At 45.4% G+C, this 20,053-nt stretch overlaps 2 protein-coding genes and 1 long non-coding RNA gene across 3 annotated transcripts in view; 1 reads left to right on the top strand and 2 right to left on the bottom strand.

Moving 5' to 3' along the window:
• Window positions 1-1,742: 1,742 nt before the first annotated feature.
• LOC309375307 (phospholipase A2 inhibitor gamma subunit B-like) lies at window positions 1,743-9,190 on the bottom strand. The gene is made up of 5 exons (XM_081920987.1): window positions 9,134-9,190; window positions 7,491-7,607; window positions 6,523-6,672; window positions 4,763-4,903; window positions 1,743-1,960 (listed from the first exon to the last, which is right to left on the bottom strand). Exons 1-5 carry the CDS (start codon window positions 9,180-9,182, stop codon window positions 1,803-1,805), a joined length of 615 nt encoding a protein of 204 aa, XP_081777113.1. The 5' UTR covers window positions 9,183-9,190; the 3' UTR covers window positions 1,743-1,802.
• A 1,974-nt stretch (window positions 9,191-11,164) lies between these two features.
• Window positions 11,165-18,386, bottom strand: LOC309375312 (phospholipase A2 inhibitor NAI-like). The gene is made up of 6 exons (XM_081920992.1): window positions 18,285-18,386; window positions 17,157-17,208; window positions 14,855-14,974; window positions 14,503-14,652; window positions 11,703-11,843; window positions 11,165-11,510 (listed from the first exon to the last, which is right to left on the bottom strand). The coding sequence occupies exons 2-6, from the start codon at window positions 17,203-17,205 to the stop codon at window positions 11,365-11,367; spliced, it is 606 nt and encodes a 201-aa protein (XP_081777118.1). The 5' UTR covers window positions 17,206-17,208; window positions 18,285-18,386; the 3' UTR covers window positions 11,165-11,364.
• A 92-nt stretch (window positions 18,387-18,478) lies between these two features.
• LOC309375399 overlaps window positions 18,479-20,053 on the top strand; it is a 30,062-nt gene continuing 28,487 nt past the window's right edge. The window contains exons 1-2 of the long non-coding RNA XR_014170907.1: window positions 18,479-18,551; window positions 19,368-19,716. This is a non-coding gene — a long non-coding RNA (uncharacterized lncRNA). The remainder of the gene's footprint in view (window positions 18,552-19,367; window positions 19,717-20,053) is intronic.

Genomic DNA, 20,053 nt, shown 5'->3' on the forward strand with positions numbered 1-20,053 from the left:
GCACATCACACCAAATTTCCTTCACACTGGTGGGTTTAGCAGGACAAAACAACAAATACTGATACTCCTATACCTTTCCGCACACGCATGCATCTGTTTCCCCAGGAAAACAGCTATTTGCCACCCTGAATTTCTTCGCTTGACTCCTGCGAATTTCCAAGTCATGGTAATGAGTGCTAAATTTTTTTGCTATATTCCATTAGTTTCCTGGAAGTGGGTTTCACACCATGTGAAAGCTCAAATATAATGTGAATATTAGCAGGGAAGCGTCAGGGACATGAAGCAAACCGCTGTGTGAAAGCAATCACTGTCACCCATTCTGCTCTTGGATCTGGTCCAGGATTTGGAAGAGAGAATGCTCCCCAGAAGCGGCTGATGTTTATCAAGGGCAAGACAGCCAGATCCTATATAACTGCTTTATAGGAACTGGAACTTGAAGAACTTGTGCTTAAGCTTGCTTTCCCCTCCCTCCTCCCTCCCATTCCCTTTTTCCTCATGTGTTGTGTCTTTTTAGATTGTCATCTTGAGGGCAGGGAGCATTTTAATATCAATTTTTGGCAAGCTGCCCTGAGAGTCTTTTTGGTTGAAGGACTGGGTGTCAATGCCATAAAGAACCAATAGTGACAGAGAACATTCCACCCACTATGATCAACCTATGGAACTTACGGCCATATTGTGAGGGCCAAGAGCAATAAATGACTTTGAGAATTTGAAAGGGGGGGGGGAGTTGGTGCATTATTCTAATTTCACAACTTCTTCTAACTTGACTTATGTTCCAGTGTACCTAGACTGAAGCTGTGTCTATGTATACTTTCTCAAGGCATTTCAGAAAAATGCCTGGAAGAAGAAAATCCTGCCACCAGTTAAAACCTAAGAAAACAAAGGCCTTTTTGTTGCTATGGGTAAGCATAAAGGTAAACGTAAAGTTTACCTTCCCGCCGCAGCGGTACCTATTTATTTACTTGCACTGGTATGCTTTCAAACTGCTAGGTTGGCAGGAGCTAGGACAGAGCAACGAGAGCTCGCCCCGTTGCAGGGATTTGAACCGCCAACCTTCTGGTCAGCAAACACAAGAAGCTCAGTGGTTTAGACCACAGCGCCACCTACGTGAGTAAGTATGTGTGCGCAATGGAACCTACTAACCCATGAAACCCAATGCCACTGAATGGTGGTAGCCATTTGCAATAATTTTCTTTCAAAAGAGCCATACAAATACAGGTGGTGTTAAAGATTAAAGTTCACTATGCACATGGTCCAGATCAGGGATTCTGCTTAGAGCATCTCTAACAGATAATGCTGCTTTGGATGGTACCTGTAATGACATCCAAACACACCATCAACTGAGCAGACAAATAACCTGGTTCAGATGTAATAATCCCCGACCCAGAAACTATGGTTTATTGGAGCAAAACGTACCCATGATTCTGAGTGCTCCTTTCTCCCATCCTCCTCTTGCCTAACCATCTTAAGAAAAGACATCTTGGTTTGTTAAACCACAATTTCCTCATGATGACTCAATTGGGAAACCGTAATTAAACAGCTCCCTACAAAACAGGATGAAAATGGGACATTTAATGAAAATAAGTCATTCAAGGATCCAGTGGCATGCAGGAAAACTTAAAGAAGCAAATTTCCTTCAACCTTAACATGTTTTTATTCCGTTTGATTTCCGACAAACAAAATAATAGAATAGCAAATTATTCCACCTTACAAATCAATGAAAATTTCCTGGTAAGAATGCCTCAGCAGAACTTTAGTTTAACCAGAGTCTCTTCATGAGATGTGTTTTCCTGAGGTACTTGCTACTTGCCAATTTTGGTGAGTATTTTGGGAGCAGCAGTGCACTGGGGATTTTTCAGAATTTCCATGTACATTCCAGGGATCCCAAAGTAACGTGGCTCATTCAGACAAGCACGTTTGGTTGCACAACCACGTTTTGCGTAAGTGTAGATCTGACCATCTGCAGGAAAGGAGGGGGGTGGAATTATACTGTGAACCACTCTGAGACCTCTGGGAATATAATATAATATAATATAATATAATATAATAATATAATATAATATAATATAATATAATATAATATAATATAATATAATATAATATAATATAATATAATATAATATAATATAATAATAGCCCAGTAAGGAATTTGCCCATCCTCTCCTATGAGTCTTTAAAAAATTGTTTATGCTTTTCAGGTTTATACATTTCACTAATTTTACAATCATTTTAACATTTCATAACTTGACTTCCTTCACCCTCCTTCTGAGGTTCCCCCTCCTTCTGAGGTTCCTTAAATTTATTTTTAATATCTTCTGCATATCCTAATTACGGTAACTTAATTTGCTCGTTTATTTATACTCTTATAAAACTCTCCTATGAGTCTTAGCCATCATACATTTGCAGCAAAAGTTGGTGCTTTTAAAAAATGACACAACTTTCTGTTGCTCTATTTCTTAAGACCAGGAGAATATAAGAGCCCAGCTGGATCAGATCCATGGCCTGTCTAGTCCAGCATCCTGTTCACACAGTGATTGTCCTGGCTCCCACCCTTTGATGAAAGACTTGGATTCTTGGTTTGAGAGATCCCAAAACTTATATAAAAGAAGTCTGTACAGCACAGGTTCCAAGGTTTTCAATTCAAAGGTACAATGGCAGAGACTAGGACACATGCCTAGGCAAAGCATAGCTGTTGACCTGACACTGGACATGGCCCTTCCATTCCATTCTTTAAGGGATGGAGCGAGTCCATCAGTCTTATCCCAAGTGAGAAGCTTGGGCCTGCCAACAGGCACTCCTACTGGTGGGCAGGGAACTGCTGAGTCTGTTCATATCTATGCTGGTGGCAGTGTGTCCTGCATCCCACCATCTCCCTTCATCTCTGACTGTGCTGGCTCTCTGATTGGCCAGATAGCACCTCCGTTACTAAGGAAACCTCAGCCCTGGAGTGGGGCTGGAGCATCTTCACTAGGTTCTCCTTCCCCCTCCATGATGCCTAGTGGATGAGTGGAAAAGTCGGGTGGCTTTGGGGTGGGACCTTCCTTGGGGTCACTGCTTAGACTAGCTCCACCTCTGACCTTAACAACTGAGCTGGGTGGCTGTAGAGTGGGCCCTCTTATGAAACACTGCTTGATCTCCCTCCATCCTCCCAACCCAAGGGCCTCCTCTTCTTCCCCTTCTGACATCTCTTGCCGGACATGCTCCTCCCTAGCCAATGTCACAAGGCTCATAAACATCACCAACTAGATGCTTGTGGAATGCCAGCAAGCAGGGCCTGAGTGCAACAGCACTCTCTCTACTCTTGATTTGCAAAAAAATGCCTCTGACGGTGGAGAGAGCAGCCATCAAATCACCTGATGCCTCACCTGTCTGCCAAGGTAAAGGTAAAGGTACCCCTGACCATTAGGTCCTGCCGTGGCCGAGTCTGGGGTTGCAGAGCTCATCTCGCTTTATTGGCCGAGGGAGCCGGCGTACAGCTTCCGGGTCATGTGGCCAGCATGACTAAAGTGACCTGCAAAAGGCTTGCCACTTTGGGATCTGGCCCTCTGGCCAGATCCAGTTCTCAACCCCTGCCACAGAAATGCATCAAGAATTAAGGTATTTGTGCAACTGTGGCTGCCAAAATGTTATTTGCCCAGAGGTGGAAAGAGGATACTGTCCCAACAAAGGAAGAATGGCAAGTAAAGTTAATGGACTATGGAGAAATGGCAAAACTTATGGGAAGATTAAGGAATCAAGAAGAAAGAATTTTCAACAAAAAATGGGGGAGATATGTGGGTAATTTTTTTAAAAAAATGCAAACAATTAAATACATTAGCAGGGCTAATTTAAAATCTAGCAGTTAAAAGGACACTTTGGAGGAAATACAACGAGTAATCAACAAAAGGAATTAAGGAGGAGGTGCAATTTTGTAAATGTTTGTATAGGGAACCAAGGAAGGGGAGGAGGGAAGTCTAAATAACGATGTATGTGATCGTATTTGATGATGATTATTGTTAATTTGACGGGACACAGGTGGCGCTGTGGGTTAAAGCCTCAGCACCTAGGACTTGCTGATCGAAAGGTCGGCAGTTCGAATCCCTGCGGCGGGGTGCGCTCCCGCTGCTCGGTCCCAGCGCCTGCCAACCTAGCAGTTCGAAAGCACCCCCGGGTGCAAGTAGATAAATAGGGACCGCTTACCAGCGGGAAGGTAAACGGCGTTTCCGTGTGCAGCTCTGGCTCGCCAGAGCAGCGATGTCACACTGGCCATGTGACCCGGAAGTGTCTCCGGACAGCGCTGGCCCCTGGCCTCTTAAGTGAGATGGGCGCACAACCCCAGAGTCTGTCAAGACTGGCCCGTACGGGCAGGGGTACCTTTACCTTTACCTTTATTGTTAATTTGAAAAAACGGGGGGGGGGTTAAAAAAAGGAAGATTTAAGTTTCTGTTTTCTTAAGCACCTTCAGAAGGTTACCATCACAGCTTCCAAACATTGAAATTTAGAGTCAGATCTTATTTGTATCCTCCAAAGACCTCCACTTTATTCTCACAACAACCCTATGATGTAAGCTAGATTGAGAGAATTGTGACCTGCTCAAGGCTTTCTGGTCGAGCAAGGACCTGAACACATGTCTCCAGAGTCTACATCCAACACTCTAACCATGACATCATACTGATGCTCACCTTGTCCCCCAAAGCTTGCTTCACAACATCCACACCCCTTGAATGAGCCCTAGCTTTCTTCTACATAAGATGATGTTGCACTACAAACTCTTAGGCCTTACCCTGCTCCACAGCAAAATCATAGTAGACACAGTTGTCTTCCCAGCCATTACAGCTTATTATCTCGGTGGGTATGCAGCTTGGGTCCTTTGAGAAGCACCCAGGGCATTTCAGTCCATTTGGTCTGGTCTGCAGCCGGCGCACTGGGAGCAAGCAAAGACAATGTGTGGAGAACAGGTTTTCCTATCTCCCAACAAACCAGTTTCAGGTATCTGAATGGAAAGGAATCACACACTAGGTTGGTGCACCAGAACTGGCCAAATTCCAAATCCCCAGTAACTTTGGTTAAGGGGTCATAGCTCATTGGCAGAACACCTGCACCTCCACATATGGCTGGGGAAGAGCCTTGCCTGAAGCCCGCTATTGGCCAAGCAATAGTCCAGCAACATCCAGAGGGCCACCAGCCCCCCATTCCTGTTGCAGATGATACTAAATGGACCACTTATCTGACTCAGGATAAGAAGAACAGGCCAGGTTCTACACACGCTCCCATATCGCTCCGTACCTCCCTTCCTTCCAAGCAAACAGAAAATGTGATCAGAGTTGCAGGACAGCGCCTTCCTTGGAGGTTTTTAAGCAGAGGTTGGATGGCCATCTGTCATGGATGATTCAGCTGAGAGTCATACATTGCAGGGGGTTGGACAAGATGACCCTCATTATCCCTTCCAACTCTACAGTTCTATGATTCTATGACACATTCCAGCTAGGCAAAAACACTTGGGGCGGGGTGAAGCAGGGCCAATGAGGAGTGTGGCTTGGGGAGAGTGGGTGTGGCCCGGGGTGAGTTCTAGGGACCAGACAGAGAGGAGTTGAAGTCCATATTTGACCCTGAGGTTCTCCACCCCTATCCTGCTTCTGTACCTGTGGAAAGATTGGTTCACTGCTCTTCATAATAATAATAACAACTTATTATTTATACCCTGCCCACTGAGAGCCAGTGTGGTGTAGTGGTTAAGAGCGGTAGTCACGTAATCTGGTGAACCGGGTTCGCGTCTCCGCTCCTCCACATGCAGCTGCTGGGTGACCTTGGGCCAGTCACACTTCCTTGAAGTCTCTCAGCCCCACTCACCTCACAGAGTGTTTGTTGTGGGGGAGGAAGGGAAAGGAGATTGTTAGCCGCTTTGAGACTCCTGAAGGGGAGTTAAAGGCGGGATATCAAATCCAAACTCTTCTTCTTCTTCTTCTGGGTGGGTTTCCCCAGCTACTCTGGGTGGCTCCAAACAGAATATTAAAAACACAATAAAGCATCAAACATTAAAAACTACTCTAAACAGGGCTGCTTTCAGATGTCTCCTAAAAGTCAGATAGTCGTTTATTTCCTTGACATCTGATGGGAGGGCATTCCACATGGTGTGTGCCACTACCAAGAAGGCCCTCTGGTGGTTCTCACAGGGAGGGAACCACCAGAAGACCCTCAGAGCTGGACCTCAGTGTCCAGGCTGAATGATGGGGGTGAAGACGCACCTTCAGGCATTCTCCATGCCAACGTATTCCTAAGTATCATCATTGTCCATCACTCAGAGCCATCTTAGGAACACAGGAAGTTTTCAGATGCTGAGTCAAACCATTGGTCCATCCAGTTCAGTACTGGCTACACGGAGCAGCTCTCCCTAGTTTCAGAGAGGGGTCTTGCCCAGCCCTATCTAGAGATGCTGGGGATTGAACCTGAGACCTTCTGCAGGCCAGGCAGATGCTCTTGAGCTGTGTCTACACATCAGTGGAGAGGATTAGGGGAGTCGAAAAGCTGGAAAGAGATGCTTACTTGTCACTGCTCCACTGTTGCAGAAATCCTTGCGGCAGCACTTGGCAGCTCTCCTTTCGCGCTGGTTAGGAAAAGTGAAGCTCATGGGGGATGAAGGGCAGTACATGAGCTTGGTGCAGCCTTTGTAGGTGGCCAAGGACACGTCATGCCCTGCAGTTTTCACAGAGGAAAGCCGTCAACAGGCATTGGTTTTGTAATTTATTGTTGCACTATATATTCTACTTTAAAAAATCCAAACTCCAAAGCAGGTAACAAAAGAATGGAAATGATAGAGACATTAGGGGTAGGGGAATCTGTGAATTTTGTATTCTCTTAGCATGTCATTTGTTCAGCTTAAGTTCAGTTCTCCATATTTACACATTTGAGAGAGAGCAAACATTCCCACAAATACTCAACATTTTTGTGTGAAATTCTCCGAATGCACCTATCTTTGTATGCAATTTTGACCGATGTATGCACATTTTTGCAAAACTGTTCCCCCTAATATAATGCATTTTGTATGACACTTTCACGAATGCATGCATTTAAAGCACACCTTGCCACACCGTATGCATTTCTGTACAATTACTTGGCTAGAGAACTGCACTGCAAAATTCAGAGTTTGAAGTCTGGCTATGTTCCAGTTCATGTATTGGTTCGGAAAGGAGGGATTTCCTGCAAATGCAAAATGAATCAAATTTCTACCCCACCGCCCCCTACATCACTGCTTAGCCCTCATCCTACCAAAAGTTCAGACACGCACAAACATACCGCAGCATTTCACTGCTTGGGGAAAACACGGCTCCCTTGGAAGCAAATCCCAGGAAATGATCTGAAAGCATACAAAGCACTTCCTTGCTGAAGCTAAGCAAGTCTGGAGCTGGGGAACTGCATCGAAAGCATACATGTACCCCACCTTGGGCACTATAACAGAAGGAAAAACCCAATATCAATGCAAAAGAAATGAATGAATGAATGCATTCACCCACCAGTTGTGGTCTCTATGGTAAGGGTGAGGCAGGCAGTATGGGATTGTTCACACAGAACTGGCATCCCAGTGCAGGAGTCCGTGTTGCTGCTGCAGTGCTCACAATGCAAGCAAAGACCTGGAAGGAATCACAGAATCACATCAATCAATCAAATCTTCATTACAGTCATAGACCAGCATAAGTAGGGTGGGGGACAATCATTTAAAATCTGTAAAACATTTTGGAAAGCTAGAATTATTGAAGCAGAATTATTAAATAAGAATCTAAAAGAAGGGTTAGGAGCATTAGATGGATGTGGAAGAGCATAAGAGGTTAGTATATAAAAGGCTATGGGTAAACAGAACCATAGAATTGTAGAGTTGGAAGGGACCCCAGGGTCCAGGGATCATCTAGTCCAAACTCCTGCAATGCAGGAATCTTTTGCCCAACGAAGAGGTACTGGAATGAGTCATGGGTGTGGTGGGGAAGCAATTCAGGCATATTTATTGCTAGGGGAAGACAAACAAGCCCAGGCTTCAAATGCTTCTCTGCTGCAGACCACCCTTCCTCAAATTCTTTTGCTTCTTCTTCTTTTTTATTTCTTCTCCTGTTGCTTCCAGCATCACCCACTCTTTACAAAAAAGCAGCATGGTGAAAAGTGGGGTGGGGGACTCATTAATGCAGTGGACAAGAAAAGGGAAGTGTGGATGACAGTCGCACGTTTCCATCACTTTTACAGTTGATTTCAATTATTTTAAAATGTTTAAATTGTTCTTAACTGCTTCATTGATCATTTTAAAATTTAATATTACTACAGTCAAGCTCTGCATCAATTTTGGTAAACAAATATTGGAGGAGATAGGTGGAACTGGGCAAATCTGGTGTTAATTTCACAATAGCAAGTGGCAATAATCCATTGGCAACCTGGCATGCATGTTATCGTCCCATCAGGCATCAACCGAATGCATCTTAGAATGAAAATAAAAATGCATGTTTTGTTTTGGATGCGTTTGCTGTCCTGGGCTCCTTCTGGAGGAAGGGAGGGATATAAATTACAAAAACACCAACAACCCACTGGATGGACCCTGAGTGAGAGGCAGGGAAAGGAAGATCTCCCGAGAGGCTGGGAGAAGAAAGGAAAGCTCCCAGGTGAGAGCTGGGGAGGTCCACCACTTTCTGTGTGAGCCAAGAGTGTAGAGCAGGAGTCAGCTCCTTTTTCAGCTGTGGGCCAGTCCACTGTCCCTCAGGCCATGTGGTGGGCCAGACTATGGGGGGGGGGACGAATTCCTATGTGCCACAAATAACCCAGAGACATATTTTAAATAAAAGCACACATTCTACTCATGTAAAAATACGCTGGTTCCTGGACCGTCCATGGGCCAGATTTAGAAGGTGATTGTGCCGGATCCAGCCCCTGAGCCTTAGTTTGCCTACCCATGGTGTAGAGCTACCTTTCAGAGAGGACTCTGTGTTTTGTTTTGTTTTGTTTTGTTTTGTTTTGTTCCCTCTCTCTAATTTAGACAGTTTTTTTCTTACTCTCACTTTATTCTGATTCTGAAATGAGTGGGCATGTCTAGCTCAGCTCCCTTCATTTCAACGGGTCTACTTTAAGTAGAACTTAATTGGACGCAACCCACAGCCATCACAATTCTATGTGCCCTTACCTGCGGCAAACAGGATGGAAAAGAAGTAGGAGATCAGAGGTGTCTGCATGGTCTCGGGACTCCGCAAAGGAGGGAGAGGAATTGTGGAGCTGAGATGGCAGTTGCATGAGGGGTGACTAGCTTAGCCTGGCTGATGGGGATTTATAGCTCCAGGGTTGGACAGGGTTGGAAGGTGGGGTATGCAAGGAGAATGGGCTGTGTGGAACAGTTCCTGCTCCATCAGACTCCATCGGAGATAAATCACCAGGTGAAACCAGCACCTGTTCTGGGCTTGGTGGCCATAACGACATGCAAAGGCAAATGAATGGTCACTTCTCAGGCTTCTGGGGCTGGGGCCAATGGGCTGGTTTCCAAATGATGTTTGTTCCAGTCATTCACTGCACCCATGGGGTGAAAGCATTGGACACTCTGATGCTATCTACATGCCAAGTAGGTGATCTACCACTGAGCTAGCTTTATTAATTCCCCCAGAACTTTAAAGACCCATTTAAATTTGTGTCTTCATTGCTTTATGGCTGAACCATGTGCTTTCATGCTTTGCTGATTCTCTGAGCTGCCCAGGAAACTTATTAACATGTTCATGGCAAATGACATAACTAAACAAATGTCCTTTTTTCTGGCTGGCTGTACCATTTACTAGCCCAACACTGACTTTATACCAAGACTGTGACTTATCTCCCTGCTGCCTCTTGCTCGCATAAGACTGGATGATTGAAAGGGGATACATACCATTTTGCAAAGCACAATAATTTTTGAAAGCCAGGAAGAGTATCAATAAGCATGAATAAACTTAGGACAGGAGTAGGGAACCCTTTGGGGTCTTGTGGTCCCTTGTGAGCATCCCCTCCGCATGGGTAATGACTTCAACCTTACTTTCTACAGGAACTGGCTGCACTATATAGCTTCCCTGGTTGCTATAGCCAATCCAACCACATCTGCACCTGCCACACACCTGACATCATGTATAACATCAGGTGTGGAGCAGATGGGTGTGGTTTGAAAAACATGGCCTTGCGAGTGAAACTGCTGCTCGTGGCAGTTCAGATCTGGGCCGAAGATTCCTCATGCCTGACTTACAGAATGGCAATGTGGAAATGATGGGCATTTCTGGCTTGCACAGAAGTGCCTGTTGCAGTGAGTTGCGTGTCGAGGTCCTCAGGTCCACCCCAATAACTCACACATCACACAGAATTTTTGTTTAAGGTTTTTGGCATAATTTTGGCCACAACTTTATTAAAATACAAATTTGTGAGTGGTTGCTTAGGCATTGGTTGCGACTATCTGCCCCCACCATGGGGGACAGACTGACATTCCGCACGATGCGAAAGTCAGAATGGGGGAATACACTTGGGGGTTACGCGGAGCAGGGAACCTGCCCTCACCCCAAATGCAACCAGGAGCTCATTGCTATGGCCCGAGCCCCCTTGACAGAGTGGACAAGCAATAGTTAGCCCCCAATTCCTTTAACGGAATCCCTTGCAGCAGCAGCATTAGAGGGGCAGGCACAGCCAACCCATGCCCCTCAACCAACCAAACCGTAAACCAATGCCTAACCGCAACCTTACAAGTTGTGACGATTTGCTACGCAGTAGGCAAAAACCAAATGGCCCCAGCCAATCAGCCAGATGGACAAAATTCCTACCAGGCCCCCGCTCCAAAGCAGACGACCCCATGACAGGCATAGCAAGGTCAAAGCGAACAACCCTATTCTAGGGAGGGAGGGACGGGCAATCCGCTGCATGGGCGAAAAGAGGAAGCCCTGGCCTCATGCAAGGAGTTTTAGCATTTCTGGCTGTCAATCAATAAATGGCAACATTAATTTCTTCCCAACAACAAGGGAAGCCCCAATCGCATCAGTGGCCAACGATCAGTTAGCCCGCCCCCAACTTTGGAGTGTCCTGGCGGCCCCCACCGCAACACGTGCTCTCCATGAAGGAGAACACGCTTTCCCAAACACAGGCTACTGTTAACCATGAAAAAGGAGCATGCAGTTATTTAGAGTCATCCCAGGAGCCTCAAAGAAACAGAAACTTCTTCACTCTTGACATGATTTTATTCACTGGCAAAGAAAAATATTCAAGGTATAAAATTGCATAGGATTAGTGGAAATGGAAATTGCCTGCTAATAATGATGCCTGGATTCATTTCTTTTTAATCTCTCCTTATCTTCCAGGAAGCTGAAGAGATGTTTCAACACATGTTCATTTATGTTCTGAGGGCCTAGCAACTTGCTAGTGCATGTATTTGACAGCTGGAGTGCACATGGCATTCTTCCATATTTCTACGTACAATCCAGGTATCCCGAGAGTACGTGGCCCACTCACACAGGCACGTTTGGTTCCACAGCCACGTTTGGCATAGGTGTATATCTCATCGCCTGCAGGAATTGAGAAGAATGTTGATTTGGTTTAAGTTGAGCAATTGACATGGAAATGGGCACTGAAATTCCACTTGGTTCTGCTAGATTTCCCGAAGTGAAATCGTGTGAAAGATTGCATAAAACGTGAAAGTTATCAGGTAATCAAACGTCAGGAAAATGGAAGAAAGAGCTGTCTGAATGAGGCCTTACCCTGTTGTACGGACACATCATAGTAGACACATTTGCGCTCCCAGCCGTGGCAGTTTAATGTCTCCGTGGGGCGGCACCTTGGATTCTGCGAAAAGCATCCAGGACACTGTAAGCCATTTGGTCTGGCCCCTAGCCGTGGCACTGAGAGCAAGCACAGAAACAGGGAAGAAACACCTCATCTCAGATCCATTTTCAGATTTTAGATTTTTCCCATCCTCCAGTCATTCCCCTTTGGGCTTCTGTCACTATCCTCAAACAAAACAAAAAAAATTCCTTCCAGTAGCACCTTAAAGACCAGCTATGTTAGTTCTTGGTATGAGCTTTCGTGTGCATGCACACTTCTTCAGATACACTGAAACAGAAGTCACCAGACCCTTCTATATAGTGAGAAGGTGGGGAGGGGTATTACTCAGAAGGGTGGTGGGAATGGGTGATTGGCAGATAGCTGTGATGAGCCTGTTGACGACTCTTAACGACTGCAATAGGTCTTACAGGAAAAAGCAAGGGGTGAGAAGGTGAAAAATGGCTTTGTCATGTATAATGAGATAAGAATCCAATGTCTTTGTTCAGACCAGGTCTCTCCATGGTTTTAAGTTTGGTAATAAGCTGTGATGAGTTTAGGCTCATCACAGCTATCTGCCAATCACCCATTCCCACCACCCTTCTGAGTAATACCCCTCCCCACCTTCTCACTATATAGAAGGGTCTGGAAACTTCTGTTTCAGTGTATCTGAAGAAGTGTGCATGCACACGAAAGCTCATACCAAGAACTAACTTAGTTGGTCTTTAAGGTGCTACTGGAAGGAATTTTTTTTTGTTTTGACTATGGCAGACCAACACGGCTACCTATCTGTAATCCTCAAACATTTCACTAAAGGAGCAACCACCCAACTTTGTGGCCCCTTCATAGGGAATTCTGTGAGCCCTCGGGCACCCAGGGCCCCAGGGTGTTGGCACCTATGATGCCTCCCCAATCTCCCAGTCGTGCAAGATTCCAGTGTTTCCAGGCTCTCACCCAGGGTTCATGTTTCCTTTGGAATAATGGGCAGCAGAGACAGTGGTGCCTTTATGGTATATGGGTTGTTGTTTTTTTGCACATATATACAACCTGAGCCTACGATGGAGGGATTCATAGCACTAACAGGCCAAGAGGGTCTTGCTTCTCCCATTGCCACAGCCTTGGATTGAAGCAGAAACCAGGCATGGCTCTGTCTCTCTGGCTTCCCAGCCTGAAGCTTTGCTTCCAGCTTCTAGCTCTTACACAACTCTGCCCTCTGTCCTTTGTCTTTCTAACTACCAGCAAGTCAAGGGAGGGGGACTCAACCATTTATTGTCCAGCACAGAACCACCTTCCCTAAGCAGCCCGTACTTAGAAGGCCATGAACTCAAGCCGGAAGCTAGGCAGGTTGTTCCAGGAATTGAATCTGTGTTGGATCCAGGAATTAGAAGGGGGCTCAGGCATACAACCTGCCCTGCCCTCTCCACTCAACACTAGAGTATGGAGGAGAGTGTAGCCATTGTGACTAGTAGCCACAGATAGTCTTATCCTCCATGAATTTTTCTAAATCCTCTTTTAAAGCTGTTCTAACTGGAGGCCATCACTGCCTACCAAAGGATTGAGTTCCACAGTTTAACTATGTGCTTACATGAAGAAGTGCTTCCTTATATCTTTCCTCAACCTGCCAATGTTCAGCTTCAATGTGTCATAGCTCTGAGCATATTCACACATTCACACATACCAAGAGAAGGCAAGTGGGATCACTCCTGGTAGCTGTACGCTTGCGAAACATGGACCACTTATAAATGCCATCTTCCAAAGCAACTACTCTATTCCCAACTTAAGAATGGTCACCACAAAAAAAAGGAATTATAGGGACAGAACCACCCAAACGGTACAGAAACTTATTCATGTATGCTACCACAGCAGCAAGAATGTTGCTTTCCCCAAATGGAAAGAATAAGAATTCCCAGCAAAAGAAGAATGGATACAAAAACTTATGGAAGATGCAAAAATGGCAAAACTTACCAGAAAAATAAGAAAACAGGATAACAAACTTTTTATAAAAGAATGGAAATGGTTTATTGAATATTTACAAACAAATTTGTATGCATCCAGCTTAACACCCAAAAGCCTTAACACCCACCGTTCACAAACAGCCCCACCCCCCAGGTTTTGAAGGTGAGAACATGATGGCTGTTAGGGTTGCCATATGTCCGGAATTTCCCAGACATAGCTGGCAAGTGGCTGTCAGAAACCTGTTCTTAACCTGAAACTGTTCTTAACCTGAAGCACGACTTTAGCTAATGGGGCTTCCTGCTGCCGCCAATTTCTGTTCTTATCCTGAAGCAAAATTCTTAACCTGAAGCACTATATCTGGGTTAGCGGAGTGTGTAACCTGAAGCGTATGTAACCTGAAGCGTATGTAACCCGAGGTACCACTGTATACACAAGCACACGGCCTTCCCCCCAAAGAATCCTGGGAACTATCCTTAACCAATCAAGGAGTTACCATCCCTGGCACTCTTAGCAAACTACAGTTCCCTTGATTCTTTGAGGTGGGGAGACATGTGCTTTAAATGTGACCTACTTCATACTAGATGTTCTCAGAGGTCATTACTGCCATTGCAATGAAGCGTGTTACAAATCATGGGTGCTGGTTGAGATTGATTCACAATTCTCCACGGCAATGTTTCCCAGGAGCAACCGGTGTCCCTTGGAGCAACGTTGGGGTGCAGTTTGGTGACACGAATCACCCCATCGAAGAGGAAGAGCTTGGAAAAATCCTGCCAAGGTGCTTACGTGTCACTGATCCAGCATTGCAGAGATCTTTGTGGCAACACTTGGCAGCTCTCCGTTTGCGCTGGTTTGGGAAAGTGAAGCCCATGGGCGTCGGAGGGCAGAACTTTTTCTTGGTGCAGCCTTTGAACGTGGAGAACCATCGGTCATTTCCTGGGGTTTTTCATGGAGGAAAGGCAAAAAGGAAATCAACAGCAATGTCAATCTGAGTACATTAATTTTTGTTTACCTACTCATTTATTTTGACATGCATATCCTGATTTGCTTTTTAAATGCACACACAGAGAGAGAAGCACTACCCATTTTTGCCTGTGGCCATGCCCAGACCTTGGCAAAGGGCCAAAGAATCACCCACCAACGATGTTCTCCGAGGTGAAGATAAGGCAGGCATCTTCAGATAGTGGGCAAGTATAGGGCGTCCCAGTGCACGAGTCACTGTTGCTGCTGCTGCAGCGTTCACAGTTCAAGCAAACTCCTGGAAGGGAAAGGAAATGGCAGAATCAAATAAAGGGCTGAGTTCCAGTCAGGTGGTAGCAAGTGAGCTTTATTCAGGGCTGGCCCAAGACATTTTGTATACTCCCCCCCCCCAACATTTCTCCAATGAAAATAGGGATGTCCTGAGGAAAGCGAGACATTCCGGGATCAAATCAGAAACTTTGGGTGGCTTCTGTAAATCTGAGTCTGTCCCTAAAAAACAGGGACAGTTGGAGGATCTGGTTTTGGCACCCTGGGTAAACCACAAAATGGCATAACAAACCACAAAATGGAGGAGGAGAATTCCCTGGATGCCAAGATCCAGCCAAGTGCTGTTTGGTGAGCGAACCCCAGTAGAGCTATAAAATCACAAAAATTGTAGCAAAGCAAAGCATGGAAATAAAGGTTTTTAGATCCTTAAGATGTGTCCTTCAAAGGTCCTTCCAAAGTTCACCTCTCCCCCTAGCATACAAAAAGACCATACATTTGGTAAGTTAAAATGGTTTACTTACAAACCCTCCAAAGGTCATATTCATGTGCTTTTCCATACAGCATTCAGAAAACGTTGCACAGGCAGTAAAACCTGGCTTAGTTACAGTGGTGAAAGTTCCAAAATTATTGGTATAGAAACACAACAATGGGAGAGATCATCAGGAGGTTTGGGCTGGGTGTTCATCAGTATGCAGTTGATACCCAGCTCTACCTCTCTTTTAAATCAGAACCAGTGAGGGCAGTGAAGGTCCTGTGTGAGTGTCTGGAGGCGGTTGGAGGATGGATGGCGGCTAACAGATTGAGGTTGAATCCTGACAAGACAGAAGTACTGTTTCTGGGGGACAGGAGGCGGGCAGGTGTGGAGGATTCCCTGGTCCTGAATGGGGTAACTGTGCCCCTGAAGGACCAGGTGCACAGCCTGGGAGTCATTTTGGACTCACAGCTGTCCATGGAGGCACAGGTCAAATCTGTGTCCAGGGCAGCTGTTTACCAGCTCCATCTGGTACGTAGGCTGAGACCCTATCTGCCTGCGGACTGTCTCGCCAGAGTGGTGCATGCTCTGGTTATCTCCCGCTTGGACTACTGCAATGCACTCTACGTGGGGCTACCTTTGAAGGTGACTCGGAAACTACAACTGATCCAGAATGCGGCAGCTAGACTGGTGACTGGGAGTGGCCGCCGAGACCATATAACACCGGTCTTGAAAGACCTACATTGGCTCCCAGTATGTTTCCGAGCACAATTCAAAGTGTTGGTGCTGACCTTTAAAGCCCTAAACGGCCTCGTTCCAGTATACCTGAAGGAGCGTCTCCACCCCCATCATTCTGCCCGGACGCTGAGGTCCAGTGCCGAGGGCCTTCTGGCGGTTCCCTCATTGCGAGAAGCAAAGCTACAGGGAACCAGGCAGAGGGCCTTCTCGGTAGTGGCGCCCACCCTGTGGAACGCCCTTCCAGCAGATGTCAAAGCGATAAACAACTACCTGACATTCAGAAGACATCTTAAGGCAGCCCTGTTCAGGGAAGTTTTTAACGTGTGATATTTTACTGTATTTTTGGTTTTTATGGAAGCCGCCCAGAGTGGCTGGGGAGGCCCAGCCAGATGGGCGGGGTATAAATAATAAATAATTATTGTTATTGTTGTTGTTGTTGTTGTTGTTGTTGTTGTTGTTGTTGTTGTTGTTGTTGTAAGAGCCATGTGACCTGAACTGTAGCAACCAGCTCAAAAGCTCTTCACTCATTGAACTTCTCTGGTAGATTAAAGTAAACAAAGGCTTTTGATTGCCTTCCTCCCAAGGTGAGAGGGAGTGGCCTAACTAAGCCTTGCAGACCAGTTTACTCTATGACATTAACCCCTTCATACATTAATTAGACATAAGCATGTTGCTTATATGAGGCTGGTTACCCCACAGTTTGTACTACAACTCCCATCTGTTGGGAGCTATTGTCCAAATGATTTGCAGGATCCAAACTGGCAAAGGCAGGAGTAAACAATATCAGATTAGATAGACAAATAATCTAACATGATGTAGGCAGCAAGAGTAGCCAATGTTATGGCCTCCAGATACTGTTGAACTTCAACTCCCATCATCCTTCATCAATGGGCTGGGGCTCATGGGAGCTGGAATCCAACAGTGCCTGGAATGTATTACACTGGCTACCCCTGGCCTAAGGAGCTAAGTCCTACTGACCTACCTGTAACAGGCAGGAGAAGGAAGATGTAGACGATCAGAGATGTCTGCATGGCCTTGGGAACACATGCAAAAGAGAAAGGGAAACTCAAGCTCAGATGGCAGCTACATCAGGGATCTCTATTTTAGTCTAGCTGTGGGGGGATTTGGCTGGTGGTCCAACTGGCCTCCAAGGATAAATGGAGGAGAGTGACCAGCAACAAGTATGGGCTTGCTGGCCATGGAGATGTGGAACTTTCCTTGTGCTTGGTCAGAAAACTGTAGCGAGCATAGAACGTGACAGCACAACTGCTGATAGGAGCGAGACCCTATCATCATATTACACATCCACCCAAAAGTCCTCTCTGATTGTCAATGTGTTATGGGGCCAAATTAAAGGTGTTACTCTTAAGGTGTGTTTGTTTTCCTGAATATAATGCTAGTTCTTCTGTCCTGTTTCCTAATGTTCATTTCATACTGCAATACCCGTTGTGTTACGGAACTGTGGCTTGTTGACCAATATTCCGGACCAGGGGTAACAACATGAATAAAATATTGTGTGGGCCCCGCCCACATAATCAATCACATGACTCAATGCACACACATCATTCAAATGGGAGTGCCCTTCAACTTGGGGGGGGGCAGACTCTCAAATGTTTTATTGTGGGGGCCAAATCCCCCATGGCCCCTAGGAGTTGGCTTCTATGTCCTGGACATCATGCTAAATTTATTTCACAGCAATGGGCATGACACAGCAACAAACATCACTGGACATTGTTGTTGCTTCCCCACCCTTTCCACACATGTATGCTTCTGCTTCCCCATGAGACCCCCATGGAAATAGCAGGAAAGGACTGTATGCTGATCTAACCACCCAAATTTCATGACTTTAATCCCATGAATTTCCAGGTTAAGTGAGCTGCAAACTGATATTTTTTCCAGAATCAAATAACATGGAAATGAGTTCCAAATATGTACTATATTCCATTAGTTTTCTGCAAATGGCTTTTATGTCATGTGACAGATATAATGGGGAAATCAACAGTTAGGGAAAAGTTGGGAAAATAGAATAAACAGCTGTGTGACCACAGCCTTCATATATATATAAAGCCCTTAACAGCTTGGGACCGAGTTACTTGCAGGATCGCATTACCCCATAGGTGCCCACTCAGCCTCTTCGACTCATAGAAGCTTCAATAACATGCTCAGTAGGCAGAAGAGCAAGAATCATTGCTGAGGCTTCTTAGAGTTTTCAGGTGCATAAACCCAGCAACTGTGGAGGCTTAGAACACCTATTGTCTGACATGATTATGAGATCAGCAGTTTGCTCTTCCAGCTTCTGCTTATCAGTCCACAGCAGAGCTGGCCATCCAAGTCTTGCTGAAATCCAATCGCTATCAGCCCCAGCCAGCTTGAAACAGTAAGGAATTGTGGGAGGTGTAGTCCAGCAAAATCAAGAGGGGGCAGCATAGGGTCTCCATCCCTGTCTATAGTTACAGAGCTGGTGTTTCTCTCTCTCCACTTGAATTTATTGCAGGGTTGGGAAACTTGATCAGGAGAATGGGCCAACTTTGATGGCAGGGTGTGTGTGCTGCCCAAGAAAAAATCAGCTGATGTCCCCATGAGGTCAGGTGATCCATTTTTGCCCACATGGTATGAATTCAAGCATGGAAGGCAAAGGCGCAGCATTTTGCAAAAGCTGATTGGTGCTTTGCAGGTTTTTTAGTTTATGGATTGCTCAGTTATCACCTTGCAGGCCTCAAAATCTTGGCAGGTTTTAAAAGTGAGAAAGTTGGAGTCCTGCTTATTTTCTCTCCCCCAGCTGCTCTGTCTCTTTAGATTCCAAACTTGGAGCCCTTAGCTCCTCCCATAAAAACACACACAAACACACACAAAAAAAACTTCTTCTTCTGCTACTACTACTGTCTTGTCCGGGTTCAACCTCAATCCCTTGACCACCATCCATCCTCCAACCACCTCCATGCACTCGGCCAGGACATTCACTGCTCTCACTGGTGCCCACTATGAAGGGACCCAATACTTCTCAATCTGCTACTGTTCACCAGCTGCACACTCTGGTTTATGTCCTTGAGCTGTGCTCAGGCTTCTCGCTTGACAAAATGGAGATATGGCTAGGAGCATAGGCATGGCTGGAATGGTAGTGGGACTTGCTTCTGATTTTGGGTTTTAGTTTCTTCATTTGTTTTAATTGAGTTCATCTCTTTTATATATATAGAATAATCTTGGACACACATAAGGAGTGTTGCTTTGCCCCAGACTGGCCAAATCACTTTTTGAATCAATACGAAGAAAGGCACATTAGGAAGAAACACAACAATCTCCTCTGTAGCCTCGCCTATGCCACCCCACCCAGCCATGCAAGAACCCTCTGACTGGGACCTCCCCTTAGTGCTAAAGGCTTCCTTAAACTCTTATTGACCATCATCTAGAAGAAGCAAATAGAACCATTTTTGGACTGGATATTCTTTATTGGGCCTGCAATCTTTCATTCAAAAAACAGTTGGGAACCCCGAAAAGAAACCTGGAGGAGGATGAGGGGCATTGTGGTTTGGTCCCCAAGTTGGGTTTTGTCTGCATATTAATGAGAAACTAACTTGTTTGCCCTTCCCAGATCAATATGCAAACTAAAACTCAGCTTTCAAATATCACATTTCTCAGAATTTTGCAATGTAGTTCATAAACCAAACAGTGTATACAAAAATGCATTTATGTAGGGAAAGTGCCAAAAGTGCATATTTTGGTGATAATAACATATGTACAAATGCATTTTTTTAGGGGGGAATGCTAGCAAAACTCTACTCTAGTCAAACTGCAAATTGTGCAAACTGCACATCTAGTCAAACTGTGCAAACTGCAAATCAAACTGCAAATCTAGTCAAACTTACAAATTGTGTTTCCTAG

Source organism: Podarcis melisellensis (genome assembly GCF_964234715.1).
Source record: "Podarcis melisellensis genome assembly, chromosome: 8".
In the NCBI taxonomy this organism is placed as follows: Eukaryota; Metazoa; Chordata; class Lepidosauria; order Squamata; family Lacertidae; genus Podarcis; species Podarcis melisellensis.